The sequence below is a fragment of the Crocodylus porosus genome, unplaced genomic scaffold (genome assembly GCF_001723895.1).
Source record: "Crocodylus porosus isolate Cpor-Errol unplaced genomic scaffold, CroPor_comp1, whole genome shotgun sequence".
Lineage (NCBI taxonomy): Eukaryota > Metazoa > Chordata > Crocodylia > Crocodylidae > Crocodylus > Crocodylus porosus.
Window position 1 is genome coordinate 8,302,466 of NW_017728936.1, and position 22,472 is coordinate 8,324,937.

General features: G+C 46.3%; 1 protein-coding gene across 1 annotated transcript in view; it reads left to right on the plus strand.

The window, feature by feature from the left end:
• The window catches only part of CLMP (CXADR like membrane protein), a 63,755-nt gene that overhangs the window by 34,254 nt on the left and 7,029 nt on the right, over positions 1-22,472 (plus strand). Inside the window, exons 3-5 of the mRNA XM_019547052.1 lie at positions 16,355-16,512; positions 19,737-19,938; positions 21,597-21,764. Coding sequence (XP_019402597.1) covers positions 16,355-16,512; positions 19,737-19,938; positions 21,597-21,764 — 528 coding nt within the window. The remainder of the gene's footprint in view (positions 1-16,354; positions 16,513-19,736; positions 19,939-21,596; positions 21,765-22,472) is intronic.

Genomic DNA, 22,472 nt, shown 5'->3' on the forward strand with positions numbered 1-22,472 from the left:
TACCTTCCACTTGGCTTCACACTAGCACGGCTAGCCGCATCTCTCTCATCCTCTGTAAAACAAAGAGTGACTGACAGGGACAAAATAACCCCAGAGGCCAAATCTAAGCCCTCTCGCCTGTCTGTTACTCTGCTGGCTCATTGTGATGGGGAAGGAGCTGCAACGAATTGAGGAAGGATGCTCTTGAGGCAGGAGCAGGGCAGGGCCAGTGTGAGCATATCAGTGCCCCTAGGATGCCCCAGAGTTGAGGGCGTGCCAGGGCTGGGGACAGCGGGGGCAGACTCATCCTGCACGTGTGCTGGGCTGCAGTGCTGCCTGAAGCCTGCCCTGGGGAGGCTGCCGCATGTTAAAGCAGCCTTGGCTGACTGCTTTGACATGTACCAGGATTTCTATCACCCTCTGCAGTAGCCCCACATCTGCATGATGGAAAGGGGGAATACAGCTGCCTTTGCACCCTGTCTCCTTCTAGGCAATGCTTTCTGTGCTTTCTCAGGAGGCACAGCTGTTCTGCATCTGCCCATTCATCTTGCCCTGGTATTTCAGTCCCGTGTATGCTGTGCACACTGCAGGGAGACGTGAATAAAGCTGAGGTCCACAAGGACCCCAAAGAAGGTTGTTTGAAGCAGAAACATCCATGGATTTATTTGGGATTGATGCAGGCCAGAATACATAGCTCTAATGTTAAGCTATCCTCCAGTTCACAACCTGGCTGGAGACTTCTGACCCTTCCCTGCAGGCTCCTGTCTCCCTCCGATGTGATAAGAGCTTAAGCCATTGCATGTGCCTTAGGGATTTCAGGAATGTATTTTCATACAGAGCTTTTCACTGCTCTCTAATCCCAGTGCAGTCCAGGTCAACATCACAGCATCAGACAAGGCAGGCGCTGAGTGACGGCGGGTCACAGGCTGGGAAGAGACTGAGGCCTTGGGTCCTGGTGGTTCTTCTCCATTTTCAGGGGACTTTGAGAGCTTGCTCAGTGAAAAGTTTGGAGTTTAACTGTGGCAGGCAGCGGGTTACAAAGAGCTCCCTGTGGGAAAAGCCGGCACCCGTCTTGTTACACTTTTTAACAGTTATAGGGACCTGGAGTCAAGTTGCTTAAGAGGAGCTGTCTCTGAATGTAGTTAATATTAGTAAAAACTACTTTGACTCCTTGTACAGAACATGTCCCTCCTCCTCCCTCAGTGGGTCCCAAATCAGCTTCTAAATTTACTGAATCCACAAGGTCCCCATGAGTGAGAAGGCCTTAGTAGCTCCTTGCCTGGGATTCCCTGGCAGTGGGGCTGCAGTAAAGCCGAACTACCAGGAATTCACCCTGGGGGCTATAAAATAAATGGTGCCTGTTGGTCCCAGCAGCAGGTGAATGTAAAGGTGGCACAGGGATGCACTCCTCCAACTCCTCAGGTCGTGCTCCCAGCAGAGCTCAGCCGGACCCGTGCATCCAGGCCATTACATCTGTTGAGCCACAAGCAGTGGGGCTAAAATGGGATAGAGAAAGCGCAGAGTAATTATGTTCTGGACCCAGCAGACTGAGCATCCAGAGTAACAAATACAATACCCCATAGTAATTCATAGCACAGGGCAATCATTTATTCTTCCCTCTGCTCCTTGAATGAGGAGAATTCACTTTGCTTCATCAAATTGCAGAGAGATCCCTGGTTTTCCTTTGCATATACGTCATTCCTCCTGGTCTCCCACTTACACTAATACCGGAGGCCCTTCTTGGTGTACCCAGCTCTTGAATTGAAGGAGTCGTTCTGACAAGCTGACGTAAAGCCTTTCCCAGGGACTGAATGAGAGGAAGACAAAAGTTGAATTAATAAAAGTGAATAACCTACACATTTATGTGGGTTAACATCATCATCAGCTCCTTTCTGTGCAGCAAAAGGGAGGTGAATGTGCAGAGATGAGTTTTAGCTGGACATGAACGGGTGTTACCCATTCCCTTCCAGGCTTGGCTGTATATACTCCACCTGACCTTTACAGTATGTTCCTTGATAGTATGCCTGACCTTTTCACATCCAATTAGTACATTGGCTCAATTGTTGCCTGAATGCCGGATTTGTCTTCCATTCAGCTTCTTGGAAACAGTATTCATGCTCACCAGAGATCAGCGAGGTACTGGAGCTCTCCGGCACAGCTCTCTTCCTGTCAGGACATGGATACCAAGAAGCTTCCTTGTGGAAAGGGCTCTGCCTCTTCAGCCATACTTAGGGCATCCCTCACTTTGAAACTAGGATGCATGCCAAGTGAGACATGGATTCCTCTTTTATACAAAGGTCACGGGCATGTCTGGCAGGCACAGCATGTGTGTATCTTCTTGATCGGGGCTTCCCCCAGCAGCGGCCTTAAGCTCAGGCAGCCTTTGCGATTGGATAGTGGCCCACACTTAAGAACATGCAAAAAATACATATGTGATCAAGGGGATGGCATAAAAACCCTGCAATGGGCAGATGTGGGATAATCTGCTCTCCCGATAGGTCTCATCCTGCTTTCAGCTAGTGGGAAAGAGGCTCGAGCCCTGATGGGTAAGGCTAAACGGTAGTGTAGCTAGGCTCTCTCCATACTCTGGCGGCAGCTCCTGCAGCTGTAGTAGCATGCGCTCTTGCCCAAGCAAGTAGTAAAATGCTCCGTAAGCCAAGGAGGTAGCAGATACGCTGGGTCTCCCAGAGTGACAGGAGGAATCGCAGTTCCAGTAATGTTCGCAGAGCTCTGGGGAACAAGTTCCCTGTTGCTTAGCTCAGTAAACAGGGCCACAAATCTAAATATCCCAGCATCCTGGCCCATGCCAGCTGACCTTACTTACCATACTGGTGGATTTTCCACGGTGTTCAATGGAAATGTAATGGAGAAATACACTTTGAAATGTAATGGAGAAATGTAATGGAGAAATACACTTCTTGCTGCTAAAGTCTTTGGCTTGCTACAGAAAGCAAAGAATAGGCATGCATGTCTCATCTTCAGCCTTACATAATTCAGGAACCCCATTTGTGCAAGGCTGGCAAGAGCCCCCTGTGCATTGCCCAGCTTTGTGAAGGGGCACAGGAGCACCTGGCTCCCAGCATCAGAAACCTCCCTGAGCACGAAGGTGGTTAGCAGCTGACTGGTAGCAAGTGGGGGTGCTGAGCTTCAGACTGGTGGTCTCAACGCGCTTCTCCATGCGAAGGAGACCTCTCTGCAGGGGCGAGCTCTGCACAGATCTCCAGGGAAATGGCAGCCCACAACCTGACTTTACGGTCGCCTCTGTTCTGCAGCACTACTTCATCCCACCAGCCCCCTAGTCCTTTCTTGTGTCCGTGTGACAAGGTATTTAACAGAATTTGCAGATTTGTTGGAATCTGACAGGGCTGCACCATGAATGTTGCTGCTATGGCCTTGGACTTATGGGCTATCAGCCATTTGCCTTAGCGCCCGCTCTACTCCAGCCCCCAATCTAAGTAAATAAAATGCAACGTGACAAAAATGTAACAATTGAGAATTGGAATAAATTATCTAAGCTGCACGGTGAGATGGCTGAGCCCAGAAGCAGCATTTTATTGTGTAAAGCCGCTTCAAATAAATGCCTGGCAGAGGTAACATCTCTGTTTCATTGTCCTGCTCCCCCCCTCACCCTCCTCATCCAATACTCATAACCTTACAGGAAAGCCTTGTGAACTTCCAGAGCCAAATTCATCTTCCTGCATGCCTTCAAACACACATGTGATATTCAGTCCATATTAATGACTGCCTTGATCATAGTGCTCGGGGTTGTTCCTCCTTGCTACATGGCAGCAGTCTGAATAGCAGAACATTGCATCCTGGGATATTGGCCCCAAATGCAGAACTGTTCATTTAAACGAGCACTAAACAGAATAGATGCAATGATTAATGAAGTACCTCAAACTTAAGAAGGGTGGATGCATTTCACTGTGATATAGTTCAATTGATGCACTCAGAGCACAAAAAAACCAGACTGATAAAACGTTACAATGTAGATGTGGATTTACTTCCAGATCCTCTCCTGATATAAACTGGTGTGAATTCACCGAGGTCCATGAAGCCAAGTTGATTTGCCTCTGGGGATTTTGTGCTCAAATGGTAAATTTTAGTCCTGTTGGAAACTGAATCCTTTTCCGACTGCTTTGTGCCTGTGTGATACGTGTTTGAATATGGGTGGTAGTGCTGCACCGATCCATTCAGCTGTCCATGCAGTGTAGTTGTTTTAAAGGAAGACTATATCTAAACAATGGATGCTACTTGGCCAAACACATCTGTCACTTATCTTTGCCATTTCTTTAGCTCTCTGCAGTCCTTTTATCTTGTAATCTCTGAGCTGGAACCATTCAGTCTCTTTAGAGACTTCAAAGGCACTGGTAATGCCCGCAGTGAAAACAGCTGCTGTGCCCCACCTCAGAGGTGACTTCCTTTCCACAGTGGAGAAAAGTCCTGCTGAATGATGCTTGCCTGTCTCCTATTAGTAGCCTTTTTGGAAGTCAATGGGCATTGTCACGTGTCTAAAAAGGGCAGGTTTTGGCCGCCAGTTTATAAATTTGAGAGCCATAGGATCCTTCCAGACACGACGCCTTCTAGAAATGCAAGATTAGTATTTTTTCCTCCATGACACAAACAAGGCTTCAGTAGCTCTTTTGAGCCTGGGTGGTAGCAAAAATGCCCAGTTCCTTAAATCCAATATGCCTGTTTATCTTCCACTGTATACAGCAGGGTTTACATTCCTCCTTGCCTGACTTGGGCTGGAGCTGTGGTTCAGACAGCATGATTTATGGAGCTTTACCTCTTGTCTGGTGGGAGACATCAGTGAATGTGTAGCAATGCCTTAACTCCTCACAGCAGTGGAAAGAGTGCTGGAACGGCTGAGGGGGGAATATGTAGTAAGCTCAATTTACAGCCCAGATTTCTAAGTGCCTGCTTGCCACTGGCTTTCAGCTCAGCCAAATCTTTGGAGAGATGTAGAAAAGGGTATTAAATAATACTAAGGAGATTACTAAGGCCTGATCCTCCTATTACTTTCACTGGTATGAATTAGGAGGAACTTGACTGCAGACAGTGGAGTGACATGAATCCAGCCTCTAGTCTTTACTTTCCATTTTCCAAAATTAATTTCCATCAACTAACTAATTAATCACCACACCCACGCTGTGTAGTGAAGCAACCAAGGCAAAGAAAATTGGCCCCAGCTTAAAGATGCAGTTTATACCTAGACTTGGATTTGATCATTCCTGGTGCCCAGTCCTGTGCTCAGATCCTGGGGCCGCAACCTCTCATTCAGAAATGACCAAGGATTTGATATACCGGTATCTTTTGTTGCAAGACAAAGGGGTGATTGGAGCTGTTACTGCTGTTCATTTTCTGCCCGAGGGAGGCTGTGGCTGTGTCGGAGAATGAGTGAATAGGAGAGTATGAAAAGTGACAGTGTGTTAATACATTAGGCAGTCATTTTGTATCGTATTAGCAATGCTTGTAGTGGGTAAGTGGAATGTCAGACCAGGTTACGTACAGTCACGGGAACACAACCGAGCATTTCACTAAGGTAACGTGAAAGTGGTTCACAAGGAAGCTTGTGCCCTAGAAGTTTATTAGGCTTTGATGTGTATTTTTGTGAAAATGCAAAAAGCCCCTGGGTTTACTTCTGAACACCTTCTTCCCCCTTCCTCTCCCCACAACCAGAGGCGAACTTACAAAACAAAAAACAAATCACGCTCCTGTGAAGAAAAACAGAATTACTATTCTGCACTTTTCTGAGAACTTGCTTGAAGTCTTGGGAAACGGGAAACTTGGTTTGGTGTTGGTTTGTTGAGGTAACTTGCTTGCCATCCTCCCAAATATAATCATTTTCAAACCTTCCCTTGCCTTGAATTTTCAGAGCTAAGTATCTCAGTTGACCTCCACCTCCATCTCATTTCTGGTTCCTTGGATTGTATGGGGAAAGTGCACATTTAGGGGCTCCTGTCCTTAGCTGAGTAGGAGTTAGAGAAGCAAGCGGCATCCCTACATTTTTAGATTGGGCTTTCTGCAAAGGGTCAAGTCTAGTTTTGCCTAGCTGCTCTGCTACCTCTCCAACAAAGTCAGTGGGATTGTATTAGGGCATGCCTTCTGTATGCCGCTAATGTACAAATAACGAGGTGACATATTCTAGTTGTTATAGCAGGGTCATGGGAGTCAAGACACTCAAAATGGACTCCTGCCTCTGTTGAAATCAATGCAGCATTTTTTTTAATTGATGTCAGTAAACCCAGGATTTCACCCTTAATTTTTCTTCCTGCCCCTGCCCCTGCCCCTGATTCTGTGTGTAGCTCAGGCAAGTCACCTCACTCACCTCTTAGCCTCTCTTTCGCCACCTCTTAAATCAGGTCATCATGGTTGACCTGATTGATCAGGATGATTTAAGAGATCCTGTATTGTGGGCAGTTTGTTGCAGTTTATGGCGATCTTGTTTGCACATATGAAAGAAGCCATAAAAATATAAAGCATTAGTATTTAACACCTTTCTCATCAACCTTCTCTAATCTTCTTGGCCTTGTTTTGAAGTGAGAAGTATTTGGTTAAGAAAAGGCAGCAAAGTAGCTCATATTTTCATGATGACCCGTTTCATTTTCTCTCTTCCTCAGCAAAGTGCCCCAGATACATTCACACAGCCCGAGACAGCATCCGAGGCAGCACTGGGAATGTAAACCCCCAGACATATCCGTGATAGGTACTGACTAGCTCCTGTACAAATCTCATACATATAGTCTGCGACCAGCTAAGGTCTTCAGCAGTTTATCTGGTGTTGTAAAGAGGGACACCTGGACTCTCCCTGATAAAATGCCTGGGATCTTAGCTAAAGACCTAGGGACTTCACACCTTTCATTGCATAAACATCCTGCGAACCATTACAATCAAAAGACACAGCTCTGGTATCTTGGTTTTTGTTCACTTTGGTCTCCGAGGCTGTAAATCTGGTACTTCCTCCTGGATCTAAATATTGACTGTCAAGAAAAATGTAAAGAAGAATAAGTAATAATCCCAGTGCCTAGACATTGGTTGCCTCTGCAAAAGCCCTACCAAAATAAGGGCTTGATTCAGTCTCATCTTCTAGCATCCCTTGGGATGCTGGGTTAAATCTTGGCTCTAATAACAGGTTAGACAGATGCTTGACTGGGATGTGTTAGCCATGCACAATCCTGCCTTGAGCGGGGAGTTGACCTACATGGTCCCTGAGATCCCTTCCAACCCTACTATCCTGTAATCGTAGAATAAGTCAGTGATAAATCTCCCACTGATGTCATTAGACCTGAGATTTCATTCACTGTTGCCAAAGATACGTTTGTGCCCTGGACCTTATGTCTGTGCACAGCCCCAGCAACTTCAGCAAGAGGTTGTGGGGCTTTGCTCCTGGAACCACTGGCAAGAACAAGCCCTTAGTGCCTGGCCACCTTTGATCTCTGAGTACTGCGTCCAGTTACGTGAGCTCTTCTTGCCACGAGGAGGAGTATCCTGCACAGGGACAGCTCCCAGGCTGCTGTACCCCAGGAGCAGTCGCACGTTCATATGTGGAGGAAGCCCTGCTGATAGCAATGCTGTATCCATAATGCTGTCCCTGAAAGCCGAAGGAGCGGCTTTTCTGTAACATGTTTGGAGGAGCCGGTGCAAGGATGGCCAGCTCCCGCCCAGGCTCCTGCAGCTGGTGGTATTTCTTTTGGCATGAGCCGGCCCAGCGCCAGCCAGACTTCAGCCCCTCCTGCTTTTCCTGCTTTAGTCCCCGCTAGCTTTTAAAAATGAATGCTTTCCTCCATGAAACACTTATTTTCAATTTGGCTTGGACCTCATTAGCTCTGCAGCAGTTCTGATTCCAGACGCCTCGCGTCATCGTTTAGAAACTCAGCAACATGTGTGTTCCCTCCCTTTTATTTTATTTATTTCTGTGCAGGAGTCTTATGGAAACCTCGGGCCCAAACGCATGTGATTTCAATTAGCGAGGACTGCTGTAGCACTGCATTTATATGGATAGGCACCACTGACCTCTTTGTTTTGAACACAGCTAGCTCGTCCCTCTGGGAGCTGATTGTGCGCTCACATTTTTTATTCGCGACGCTTTCGCCGCGCAACCAAATTCCTGAAATCACAAAGAGGAAGGCAGCGGGCTGCAGGCGGCATGCACTGGGGGCTGGGGCTTGGTCACTTGGAGCTTTCAAGCTCTCGGGAGAAGGTGACCCACGACCTCTCTCTCTCTGCCTGCCAAAGAATACAAAAAACAGATGGCCCAGAGCATAACCTTGACTGAGTTAATTATCCTTAGGAGACTTCCAGCCACCCCCATCTTCTCCTTCCCTCGCAAAAAGAATGTAAAATAGCCGTCTCCATGTAAAAAGACACCATTTTACATTTGCTTTGCTTAAAACACTGTCAAGCATAACCAAATATTAACTGTGGAATGGCGAATGCCAATGGGAAACATAAAACAAAGGGCAAATGTTCTCTAACGGTTAGCGCGCTGGCCTGAGAAGCGGGACTCCTGGGTTCTACTCACGGCTCTGAAACAAGCCCACTTCACCCTTTTGGTGCTGCAGGTCAACCAGCCTTAAATCTGGGGAAAACATGTCTGTTGTAGAGAGGCATTGTGAGGCTTAAAGGGTATAGGTTGTAGCCGTGTTGGTCTAAGGACATGGGCAGACAAGGTTCTTAGGTAAATCTGATCTCTTTTCTTAAGACCAACTTGGAAGAATTTTTGCAACTCTTGGAGTTGGTCTAATAAAAGTTGTGAGGCTTAATGCATGTTTCTAAGCCGGTAGTATGTTATCTGCCATTGCACAGTATTTAGTAGTGGTCTCATAATGCCAGTATTAAATTCAAGGCCCAATGGGTGGAAGAGATGGGTCATAGTTCTGTAGCCCAACATTTCACCTTGCTTCCTGCACTTCTTTTGCACCCTTACTGTATCCTCCTACCACTCCTTCATTTCTTTCCCAGAGGGATATGTTGTGTACCCACTATGCACACATACACACATGTTTCCATAGACAGAGCTGGCACCCTTCTTTATATCAGTGAGTCTCTTTCTGGAGCGCAGATGACAGGATTTGGCCCTTCAAGTGGTGCTAAACATAAATCAAGCATCATTGCCTGTCAATGGACTTAGGCTCCTGAAGTCACTTTTAGGCCCTTTTGAAATTTTTAGAGGAAATGTACATTTTGGCCATGAAACTAGCTGCCAGTGTCCTTTTCTAACTCTAAAATGCCAGATTTCAGTTCAAGGAATAGATAGATTCATCAAACAGGAACATGAGCTGAGATGGAAAGCGGGCGTTTGTTTTAACAGAAATACATTTAGCCAGTGATTTTTTTTTTTCCTTTAAGAGTTGAACAGGATCAAACTCTTTGCGGATAAAAGCATGTCAGAGACTCAGAGGTGAGTCAAAGAAACAGTTACAGGCTGTCATCTCTCCTTTTCATTCATTTTTTGTTTTGTTTTGTTTCTCTTAAATATTAATTGGACAAACATTCTGGATATCAGCTGTTGCTTGGGTGCTTAGACATATATATATAGCCTTAAACACAAGCGAATAGGTCTACTGAACCCATATGAATTATTTACATAGGGGAAGCTATTCCCCCTAGAAAGTGTGAGGAGCTGCTTGCTTGAGATGTCGAGGCTGATTTTCAGAGGACCAGTTCTCAGCATGTTTTCAAAATCAAGCTCCTTTTAAGAGGTCTTGAGTTGAGCCCCAATAATAGAGACATCCCTGACTTCTAATCCTATCTGAGAAATCTTACACTCTGAGATGAAGCCTCGTCTCTGCTACAGGGTGGATGCCTTGAACATCCTCCACACTCATTTCACTTTCATATTTCCATCCGGAGTGCACTCAGAGATGCATGGATGCAAAGAGCTAGAGAAAGGGAAATCTCTGCAGTACTATTGAATAAATGCTGGGACCTGCAGTACAGCTCAGACATCCTCACTGCAGACCTAAGCAGGGATTTTTCTTTATTCTAGGACCGGATTAAGCAACTTTTGCTGAAAAGTGGTTTCTACACCACTTTCCGTGCTTCCCATTGACTGTCCTGCTGTGGAGAAAGTGTCAGGTGACAGGGAATTAGTACTTAACTTCAAAGTTCCCATAGGTGGTTAGGTGTAGGGAGTAGAGACAGTTTTGTATTCTGTATACAGTGCCTAGATCTAGTTTAAAATCACGAATCAGGTCTTTAAGAACTACTATAATAGAAATAAAAAAGGAAGAATACCCATATAAAAGACCCTAATATGGGGAATGGATAAACTTCATGTATCTTGACAATTGCTGGGTCCCGCATTGAAGAGTTAATTATAGTGCTCCTTGGCAGGATTTGTATATCTGTGTAAAAGATGCCATTTATTCAGCCCTGGGCACTGAGGTTCCCTATTACATATAACAAGAAGGAACCAGTACTGAGGACAAGATGCCCTGAGTCTGTGATTTGACCATGGCCATCATGTCAACTGCATTAGCTGTTGAGGCCCTAATTAGGAACAGCGCTTATGAACATGTTTCACTGAAGTAGTTTTTAAAGTCCTGTTGGATTCAGATTCCCAGCTGGCGTGGATTGGCTCTGCACTTAGCTGAATGGCAGTTTTAACTCAGGACTTGAGCACATGCCTGAGTGCCTTAGTGAATCTGGGGCCCTACCCTTGCAAACACACCAGCGAGCCGTAAAAGTCTCCTCCTACTTGCCGATGGGAGTCCAAGCTGCCTTCAGCTTTGACCGAATTGCAAGAAAACTGCAGGTTGCCTCTGCTTTTCAGACTAACATCACCCTCATCTCTGGCAACCTTCACCTTGGAGAAAGCTAAAGTGAGCCAGAAGTTTAGCTGAAAATGTGTTTTACAGTTAACCACCACAACGAGGCCTGACAGATTTTAATATCAATTTTAAACATCAGTTTTCAAATGATTATGGGTAGCAAGCATATTTTGGATGTGGTTCCAAGTATGTTACTTAATGGGTTCCCTGTATCCAGAAGTTTCTAAACCATTTCTAGGCCATTCACTTTATCTCTACCTCCCTAGTAGTCAGCAGATGTTGTAGCAAAACTTACTTAAAATGTATTACTTGCATTATTCCCCAGTTTAACCTCTCTTTTGCAGTTAATGCATAAATCTAGGGTGCTTTAGCTTTTAGCATTATAATTTACTTACAAATAGACACGCTGATAAAATATGTTATCTTCTTATCTCTTCCTGTGTGGTTAATGTGCCTGTGTGCACTGCAAATGTATTCATGTGGTGATTAGCCAATGCTGTGCCCCTGCATTGTGTTTAATGTGTGTGTACTTATATATGAATACTTATATATGTGCATGTTTCCAGTTCATTTGTAAGTAAATGGGGAGCTGCATAGGCGTATCTTGTACATTTGTGGGAAAGTGTATACATGAGGATCAGTTGGTGCATTTGCTTGGCGCATGTACAAAAATGTATCTATATGTGCATGCAGCCTCATAGCTTTGGTGAACCAAGGAAGGGCTCAATTCTGTCATCCATACTTTTGCTGAGCCGCATGGTGGTCATCCTGCTGATTTCAGCTGCAGGGAAGAGAGACTGGTATCCTGAAAAACCTTCAAAAAGTTGGATATTTTCCTGAAAATCAGGCCTTTTCAACTGCCTCAAACTGAGCACCCAAAAACTGAGGCATTCAAAATTAAGGGTCACATTTGAAAACGTTGGCCTCAGCCCAGGGAACTGCTTCAGAAGCAAGATCCTAGAGGGCATAAGCAACTGGCACTCAATATTTTAAAATAAAAAGTTGCTTCTGATTTTCAGATGAGCAGTACCCTTGTGGAACAGGTAAATCGCCAGTATATTACATAGTTGTGTTAAATAGTAGTCATTTTAATACAAAAACATTATCCTGGGATGAAAGAGGAACTCTCCTTTCGTCAGCAGGGCCTGTGTGGGGAGTGACCAAGCCATTGTCCTTCGGTACAAGTACAAGCATTTAAATACAGTATTACAGCTCTTTCACCAAAAATATAGAGCCAAGTGTACAGTTTTACGGTGTGCTAAGTGACACATCAGCAAGCCTGGGGGCTACACAGCAAGCTCATTTTTACAGACTCTGAGCCAAGACATAAGAGTCAAAGCTTGTGCAATATAGGAATCACCAAACCGCATCAGACTCATGGCTCTTGCTCAGAAATATGAAACCTCCCAGGGCATCTGTGGGAGTTGGTGTGAGTCAGGACTGTGCAAACCTGGAATGAGGACTGCCACAGGACACCAGGGTTCATGGGGGACCTTGGGGCACTGGGTGTCTTGTCTGGGTGACGTGTATGATTCAGACCCTGCATATTAACTCCGTAGGAGATGGGATTGTAAGACAGGGGTGGGCAATTATTTGGGCCGAGGGGCCATAAAGAGAGTTTTGATGACTTGGCACAGGCCAGGTCAGCACCCCACATCCCTCGGTCCCCCTGGCTGCGACAACTCACCAGCACTCCCTGCGTAGTACGGGGCCCCGGGTGGGTTGGGGGGAGCGGTGTTCAAGAGCGAGAGGGGTTAGCAAGGCCAGGATCATGCAGCAGGGTTGCAGGGTGGTCCCTGCAGTGGTGGGAGGAGGTGTAGGAAGGGATGTGGGGGGGGTTGCTAAGTCCCGGGAGCTAGCCAGGGGTAAGGGGAGGGAGGAGGAGGCATGTGCAGGAGAGCTCATCCAGGCATTGCAGTCTGCGGCCGCCCTTACGGCACTCTACGTGGGGCTGAGCCCTGCCCGGCTCCACCCTCAGCGGCCCAGGCCCAACCAGCTCACACAGCTTATCGGCAGAGCTGCCCCCGGGGCAGCTGCAGCCACCCGGGTGCCGCTTGGCTCCCCTTGCCTCCAGCCGTGGCTCCTCCTGCTCCTGCCCCTGCCCCTGCTGCACCACTCCAGGTGGGGAGGAAGCTTCAGCCGGGTGGCTGTTGCCCCAGCACGTGGGGCTCCAGGCTGCCTTCCACCCACTTCAGCCTCTTGGTGGGAGCCAGGAGCTGGAGTCCCATGCCCTGGCGTGGGAGCCACCCGGCTGAAGCTTCCTCCCCCCCGGGAGTGGCACCGCAGGGGCAGCAGGAGGAGTCACCCCTGGAGGTGAGGGGAGCTGAGCAGTACCCAGGCACCTGGGAGCAGCCCCACTGGTAAGCCGTGTGCCCTGGATGGGGCTCAGCCCCATGCGGAGCACTGCAGGGGCAGCTGCGGGCCAGGTCCGATCGATTGGCGGGTGACCCCAATCAGTTGGCGGACCAGATCTGGCCTGCGGGCCATATTCGGCCCACCCCTACTCTAAGAACTGACCGCTTGTTACTCTACATCGTCAGGGCACCACACATCTTACTGGTGGAATCTGCCCTCGTGTGGCCTGATAGTCTCGTAAGAAGCCGTAGAAGTGCAGCGTAGCGGCCCATTGCTCCTACATTTCTTAGCTTTACTACAGCACCATATACGAAGCAGGTGCTAGTAAAATAGTACACATTCAATCTTATCAGCCCAGAGATATCCGCGCAAAAGATTACGAAGGGCTATAGGCAGCGCTTGCCCTTTTCTGTCAGATTTTCTTTTTAATATGCAGCTTAAAATGTTAATTGGCAAAATCTGGTTTCATTTGATCTCATCTCTCTATTTGCTGCCTGCCTGCACTCACTGTATGCTGTATGAAACTTAAAAGGAGTCTTGTTCATTACCCAGTAACGAATCATTAAAATAAGCCATGAGATCCTTAGGCTCAGTCTTTAGTGCCTGTTTCCATCAGTGAGATAAATTATTAATTTTCCCACATCTTGCTTCATAGTAATTCATGGTGCTTCTGTCTGAGGCTGTGCCTGGATCTTTGGAAGTGTGTGAGGCCTGTTTGCCAGCGAGCTACAGCCAACATTTTAAAACTAGGCCTTAAATGTTTGGGTCTTCAGACATGGAGACTTCTTCATCTTTCCAGCTATTTACAGCTGTGCAAACGGTCTGGAATCAGTGGAAAGGGGGTGAAAAAGCTCTTTCATTCAGATTGGCAGGATTTTGCCGCTACTTTGCAATCAGTCTGCCCTAGCATTTGACAAGGTGCAGGGGACAAAGGTGTATCAGTTCCAGTGCATCTCAGATCAGGCACCCAAGAGTTAAAGGCCTCCAAAATCAAAAGCCTGTCTTGAAACATCTGCCCATTGTATCTTCTGAATGCCTCCCATCACCAACTGGGAGAGCCACATCCTGGCGGCAACCCGAACTGGATAGGAAGGAAAAAAGTGCTCATGCACCTGGAAAATGTGGAAAGCCAAGGAGCTCCTTTAGCCAAGGGCTATTCCTGCCCAGGACTTTGAAAGCAACAAAAACCGGGTGCTGTAATGCTAGAGAATGCAAACCTGACTATACACGAAGTAGTACTTTGCTGGCAAAGGACTTCGGGAATTTAGTCAGTGCTGTGTGAACAATTACTGTAGCGGCAGATCAATTAAGCTAATTGTTTAGTCACCTAGTGAGTGTTAGTGCCTTAATTAAAGGAGTCTCCCAGCAATTGGGGCCACAGCAGAAAGGAGGTATTAATAATTAGAAGGAATACATAATTGCACCTGGCAGATGGGGAAAAAAAGTGACCTTGTTGTAGTCACTAGAAACTTTGACACCAGTGAATGGGAAATAATTTTCCCTTTAAAGAAACTAGTCAGCATGACTGATACACGACTTGTTAGCTCTTGCAGAGAGCAGTGTGGGGGAGGCGAAATTATAGTAAGCCTCCACCCCATTTTAAAGTTTATGGTAGCAAAGGTGAGAATGCAAGAGCATAAAAGAGGAGAGGAAGTTGCCTGTAGCATTGCTTGTGGGTTACTTATCTGGTTTCTTGTCCTAGGGACTTTCAAGGAAAATAAAGTAAAAATTTATGTAAAAGGAATACTAAGGGCAGATGGGGTGAGCCTGTGACTGAGTAACTAGGCATAAAAATTATGATGTCACCCACGGGGCAGAGATTTTACAGGATATGCATAGTTTTTAATTTAGCCCATTGAAGCGATTCAGCAAGTTATGAAGTTTCTTTTTGTATACCACGACTTTTGGGGAACCTGATTCATATCGTTTTTGAGTGGCACCACTGTATATGTGTCTGACTGCTTAATGTGCTTTTTAAACACGTGGGTAATTGGCGGTGATGTGACCGACCCCTGAGAGCAAAGTGCATCGCTAAGGTAAAATGCATCTGGAGGCTTTGCCTTCAGAGAACGTAAGATCCCTCCATGTGCTTCTATATCTTTCTGCCATCCTTTGTATTTAACAATGATCTCTGGAAGCGGCTGGCTAATCCACGAGCAGTGTAGCATATCCAATTTTTGCTTTGAAAATTATGTTCAAACGGACCCCAAAGCTTCATGTGAAAACTCAAGAGAGAAAAAAATGGTATTTCTAATTTCACTGTCAGAGCTAAAGACCGCCAAGCATTCTCCCAGGACCTCTGAATTTGGGGCAGTCCGAATCAAAATCCAAAGTAGCATCTAGCGATCCATTTCCGATCAGGCCGTCTGATTTGCATGGTTTCAGTGCCAACCCTCAGATTGACTCAGTGCTGGGAAAAGAGCCCACACGCACACGCAACATTTCACTGGAACCGGGCGGGCTTTCATGTTCACAAGGTAACCCTAAAGCAGCTGAGTTTCATGATGACTCAGGGAGCTGTGCTATTAACAACAGACTTTCGAAATGTAATGTTTTGCATATGCTTTCCCAGGGCTGTTCTTGTTCCTTCCTTCTGCTTGATCTGAAATATAGCTAAGGATCTGATTCCCTCTAGTGGTTCAAGGTGGCATATTTTTACGGCAAACTCTCTTTTTACGACAACCTATAATTCATGAAAACTAGGATTCAGGACCAATTCACTCACCTAGCTGTGCTGTGCTGGGCCTCCCATACACAAGACTGGACTTCTATAGCCCAGCCTGACTTTTTATTTCCAGAGCTGCAGACTGAGCCCGTTCCTTAGAATTAGGAAATCTCCTGTCGTGCTTTGGTGACCAGTTTGGCTGATAAAAGTCTGGCAAATGAGTAAGTGCTTTGTAGCTAGCAGGTGCATATAAGATTCTGCATGTTGGGGCAGAGCATTCAGAGTGGTGAGACTATTTTGACTTGGGTATTAATTTTTTAATCAAAGCTTCCTTTGAATCTGATATTGAGAAACCTGGAGACTAAAGCCACCTGTTCTTCCTGCTGAAACACCAGGGTGACTCCAACCTGCTATTTCAAGGTGCCCTTTTTAATCCACTGCAATGGGTCCACTAGCAAAGCTACTGCATTTTCTTTGATGCAAATGAGGAGCCCTCTGGTGAAATCTGACCCTAGTGAACCTATTGGTTTGGAGATGTATTGTTAATCTTAGTCACTGACTGCTGATTTCTGTCCTTCAGCTTTCTGCTACATTTGGGTGTCTGAGGCTCAGACAGAATTTAAGAGGGTGGCCGAAGAAAACGTTACTCTGCCCTGTCACCACCGTCTGGGCCTCCTGGAGCCAAAAAGTCTGGATATTGAGTGGCTACTACAAGTTTCTGAAGTGGACCAGAAAGTGGTAAGCTCCTGTTTAGCCACAGCTAGTGTGTACCAAAAGAAAACTCCATGACTACTCCCATCGGTTGGTATCTATATTAGCCTGCATGTGTGCAGAGACTTAAAACAGGGTTTCAAAGGCACAGAAGAACCTATGTTTTAAAAAGCGGCACTGGTTTATCCATCATGAATTAAGGTGAACAGAGATGGGTGCATCTATACTGGAGGCTGCGCTGACGTCATTCAGCTGACTTTGTTTTAAACACTTTAAGCTAAGGGTGGGCCTGCATTGTTAGAGCAGTTGTGCAAAATTAGACATGGAGTTCAGGACCGAGGTCTGGCTCCGAATTGCCCCACAAGGTAGTTTTCAACACCCCAGCAATGCTGCACCAAGGAAGGAATGGGAGTTAAGTGACTGGTTTTCATGTGTCCCTTGCCATATTTGCTATTGAAATAGGCCTTTTTGAACTTTGTACCTCCCTGCCTCTCCTGGAAATCCACCCAGAGAGTGAGGAAGTTTTGAGGTCTCTAAAAAGGAGGAAATGTCTGAATGTCTTTGACGGTCTCCTTGCCTGAAATTCAAAAGGCAGCACGTACCGACTAAAAGCCAGCTCCCTTCCCCTAGTTAGAGTATATGTACCTGTTCTAGGGTTTGTAACAAGACTATTTTCTATGGTAAAAAGTTACACAGAGCAGCATAGGTTCTTGCTTCTCTATGAGTAAAAACAATAGAAAATTGGTAAAAGATGCAGCCTTCTAATTGAGTTACAGCTTCGTCCAAGACTGTCATTATTATTCCTCAAAGGACTTGTAATGCCTCAGTAGGCCTATAAGACGCTGCAGTGTCCTGTAGCTGATCAAAAGCTGGATCAACCTTTTCTTCTTTGTGATATGAGCATCAATAAAAAAATATATACTTATTATTACCAGCTTGTGTTACAGTAACTCCTGTTACTCTGAATTTGTTCTGTTGTAGCACCCAGGGCACCGCTGTGAAAGGTGCTGCACAAACACAGCACAAAAATGCTCCATGTCGCCAAGAGTTTATAATCTCGGCTGTGTCTAGCAGCTCCCACCAAAGCTCAGGCCCCAGCTTATATCCTTTAGCAGAGAAAAAAGCATAAATCCAGATTTTTAGAAATGTACGCTTTTTTTTCAGGTTAGTACAAGACACGCACTTAGTACGCAAACACATTTTAGCATTTGCCTCAAAAAGTCAAAAGATTAACATTCAGTTCCTTTCTAATGACACACTGAATAAATGCTGTTCTGCACAGCCCTGGCTCTTGCTCAACATCACCCACATCCGTTGTGCACACAATGGCAGAAAAGAAATGATGAAGAAAGGTGCCAGGAGTTAATCTGATCCATCTGTTGAAGAAAAAATTGCTCCAGATTTCCACAGGCAAAAATAAATAAATAAATAAAGTTCTGTTGCACAAAACGGCCATAAAATAGTCAAGAATCCAAAAATGGTTTATATGAGGAGACAAGTCAAGAGAGCTCTCAAAAAGGGCCTGATCCGGTGAGATACCAAAAACACCTCCTGCAAAGGAGCTAGACAGACTTCTCAAGGGCTTACTGAATTCAGGCTGCCCTGCATCCTTCTGAGTCAGCCCCAGGAACAGGGGCGATACTTGAATCAAACCAGAACTGCCTCTTTCTGATGAGACATAACTAGGAGGTTGTAATCACTTGTGGTTATTTAAAGATTTCATAGAGCATTTTATAAGAATGAGGAAGTTAAACCCAGTTTCCAGGAAAGATTTCAACCCCTGAAGTTTCAACTGAATACACTACTTTTCCCTGTCTTCAGCAGTGCTACGCCCTTCTCATCTCCATGGTGGGCAAGGCGATAATTGTATTTAAGACTCAATACTGTTCTCTTCAGCGGGATGAGAATTTGGCCCACTCTAGAGCACTCTAGTGCCCTTTGGGATGGAAAGGAAATGGATTCATGTAGGAGATTTAACTGTTTTAACACACCTAAAAAAAACCCAATAGGCAGTGAAACCCGACGGATGGTGCAGTGGGCTGGGATTCAGGAGACCAGGCCTCTGTTCCCAAAGCTGCCACGGCTTTCCAAGAGACCTTAAGCAAATTGCTTCACTTGTTTGTGCCTCAATTTCCCAATCTGTAAAATGGGATTATTGCTGCTGACCTCCTTGGTACTGATGAACCGTGATATGTAAGACCTAGATATACTTATTATAATTAAGATTCCTTGCTTTTCCAAACAACACCAGCTCTGAAAATGAAGGTAATTGACAGTCAAGGAAATATGAACACTCACATTTACTTTCAGGTCAAACAACCAAGCTTCAAAATAGCCAAGGGCTACTGGAAGTCTCCCAGTCAGATTTCCAGAAACGGTCTGTGATTCTGGGTGTCCACCTTGAGGTGCTGAATTTTATGAGCACCCAGCACTCTGACTGAAGTCAATGGGAGCTCAGCACCTCTGAAAGTAAAGTCTGTTATGATGCAAGCAGGGCAGCCAAGCACTGAGATGCACCAAATCAGAGCAAGAGGCTAGGATTTTTGTGGGAGATATCTTTTATTGGACAAACTGCATTGTTGGGGATAGACTTTTGGCTACCAAATACCCTTCCTTGGGTCTCAAAATCAGAGGCCGCTTTCAAATAATGAGGCTCAAAGCCTCGTCTACACTTGGGTTTCTGGTGCCAGGCTGGGATTTGAGTAACCTGGGTTTAGTCTCCTGCTCTGAGACAGACTCCCTGTGTAACCTTGGGCAAGTCACTTATTTCCACCGTCTCTACTCTTCATCCACAAGGTAAGTATAATAGGATGATCCTGCTTCACAGGTGTATTCTGAGGATAAACACCTTTAAAACGTAAGGGGCCAGATAAGTACCTAAGGTGGGTGGGTGGAAGTGTAGTGCTGTTTGCACCAGTGCGCAGGGAAAGCAACCACATTGTACCTGACACTGCTCCTGTATAAACCCTATGAATACCCAAATAAGACGAGACCTAAGTGTGTCCACTGTGGTTTTCTAAAGTGAAATGTGACAGGTTAATTACAGGAATTAAATTCCTGCTAAAGGATGAAAGCCCAGTGCAACCTTAACTGTTGAATCGTGCCTAATGCCTGTGTAACAGCCAAAGCGATTATCCAAAGCAAGCTCATCTGGTTTCATGCATGAGGCTCCGGCGGTTCTTTCATTCAGTTGATCAGTATGATAAAGTCATGTGGCAACCGGCTGATCAGGGTCTATCTTTGCTCACCAGGTTATTACTTACTCTGGAGGCAAGGTTTATAACGACTTTAAGGTTGAGCAGAAGGGTCGTGTTTCCTTCAACTCTAATTTCCTAGCTGGAGATGCCTCCCTACAGATCATATTTTTGCAGCCCAGCGATGCGGGACAGTACACGTGTAAAGTTAAAAATGCCGGGCAGTATGAATGGACTCACATCACGCTGAAGGTTCTAGGTAAGGTCGTGTTGTTGGTGTCTAAAAAAACCCCACATTAGATTCAGTTCCTTAAGGCAGATTTATTTCAACATGGAAGAGATACACCTGGGCTGTCTCCCAGTATCTCATGATCAAGTTTCATGCTCAAGCCTTACATTTGCCTTTGCATTTTTCTGGTGAAGGACAGCCAGAGAGAGGAGCTGAAAGCGCTCTTTGTAGGTCAGTGTAACCTCCTGCAGAAGGATAGCAACCTTCCTTTCCAAAGCATCTCTCCGATCTCATTATAAAAACTGGAATGCCAGTGTAGCTGTGTGGGCAATGACCACGTAATGCTGTCATCAGAGGCCTCTGGATCTAAATCTCAGCACCAGGAACTGGCTCCAAGTCTGATCAAAGCAAGATGCTGGGGTTGGCATTTTGCCTCCTTGGTTGAAAGGGTTGTTTCTGAGTATTTTTAGTAAGTAGGCAATTAACTTAGAGACCAGGGGATGTGGTATCCTGACCAGAGGATGGGGAAGAAGAAAGGGGAAGGAAAGGAGAAGCAGGTCACAGCACATACTGAATGAAGGGGAAGTGTGATGCAAAAGGCTTGGCAATACAGGGGTGACCCTTAAGGAGATGACAGGGATTAAGCCCACACCCCACATTTTCCTGAGTCATTCATGGGGGTTGTAGATGGTGCCTAGGTCCCAAAGCTGATGCTTTGGCCTCCCTTACCCTGGTAAAAATCCTGATGGGAGACTTGCACTGGTGCCTCAAGTTATTTCTGTTTCCTCACCTCAGTCTGCAGGAGGAGTTATTGCTGCAAGGGCCCCAGAATAATGACAATTGAGTAGCAGCAGGCTTCACGGACACACCCAAGATGGCTCAGTGGGAAAAGCAGCTCTTAGAAAGCGCTGAAAATAATGTCCTCTTGCTCCCTGGTCATGAGGAGCCAAAGAAAATCTGTACCCTGCTAGCAGGGTCAGCTGCATTTCCAAGAGTAGGGTTACGGACATATTTCCAGTTCCAAAAAAGAGGACACCTGGTGGGGGGACACCTCACTCCTGACCTGCAGACCCCTGGCCCTGTAGTGCCTCTCGTTCCTGACCCACAGTCCTTCACCCCCCTGGGTTATGCTGGTGCCCCTCGCTCCCAACCCACAGTCCCCCAAGCCTTGAAGCCATGCTGGTGACCCTCACTCCCGAACCGCAGCCCCCATCCCTGCTGCTGCTCCTCCTGACCTGCTGCCCCTGGCCCTGCCACTGCCCTGCACTCCCAACCTGCAGCCCCTGCTCCCCCCAGCTCCCCCTGTCCCAACTGGGCCGGAGCACGGCGACTGCGATTCATGCAGGTGGTGGCAAAATGAGACCGCCCCTGGCATAGATGGGAGGGAAGAGGGGAGGCCTGTGGCACCCCCTGCCCTGGGCTGGGGCTCCAGTGCCATGCCAGACAGCCTGGCCACGCCCAGGCAGTGTCCCCTGGCTGGCCCAGCCCTGCGAGCACTGGCCCCAAATGTATGGTAACCCTATCCAAGAGCACCTCTCGGTTCTTCTTATTGAATACAGTCATTGTGGCAGGGTGGTTTCCCTGCTTTGCTCCCTAAGGTGAAATCCTGGCCCTGCCAAAATAAGTGGCAAGAGTTGCATTGATTTCATTCAAAGTTGACTATTGCTCCACAACCCCTTCTCTTCCAGAGAAGCCTGCCAAGCCCAAATGCTGGATAGAAGGTGATTTATCTGAAGGAAAGGAAGTCTCCTTGCAGTGCAATTCAGCCTCTGGCACAGCTCCTATCACATACCAGTGGCAGCGCATAACTGATGAGGAAGGAAAAGTTGGACACCTCCCACCCACGTCACGAGTCAGTAAGTCATGCCATTCTTCCTCTTAATTCTCACTGTGCTTCAGCAAACAAAAAAAACCATTCCCCCAAAAGCAGGGTGTGGGTTTCTTTGGATATGGTCAGAAGTGCTGACCCTAAAGAAGCGGCAGGGCCAGGGGGCAGAGTGAGGGGCATCTGCAAAAAAAGTGGGGCTTAACTTCTGTTTTTCCCCCACTCTCAGATCTGCCACTAACTGATGTTGTAACACTAGACAAAAAAACAGAATTCCTTTTGGACATGTGCTAGGTGCTGTACAAGAAAAAGCCTGCCCCTGCTCAAGAATCTTATCATCTAAGTGTTTGACTGTACTGGCTTGATGAACCAGAATGACCCATGCTAATTGTTCATTCATTTTAAACTGACTTTTGCTTAAAAGGTGGTAGAGGAGCACAACTTATTTGGTGTCTGTTAGTAAGCAGTTATTTCTTTTACCATTGCCACTAAACCTCCTTTCTAATGCTGGAACCTAGGGTGGCAGGTGTTGTGCAAACATGCGGTAAAAGAGCTTGCACACGAGGTAAAAAGAGAACTCTGCACCAAAGAGCTTGTGAGTTAAATGAACAAGACAGACAGAAGGTCAGAAAGGAAAAAGGGGCAGTGAGAAGTGACTTAAGGTCACAGCACAAGTCAATGGCAGAGCCAAAAATAAATAAACTGTTGTCTTCTGTGCCGGTACAGTACCTTGTCTGTT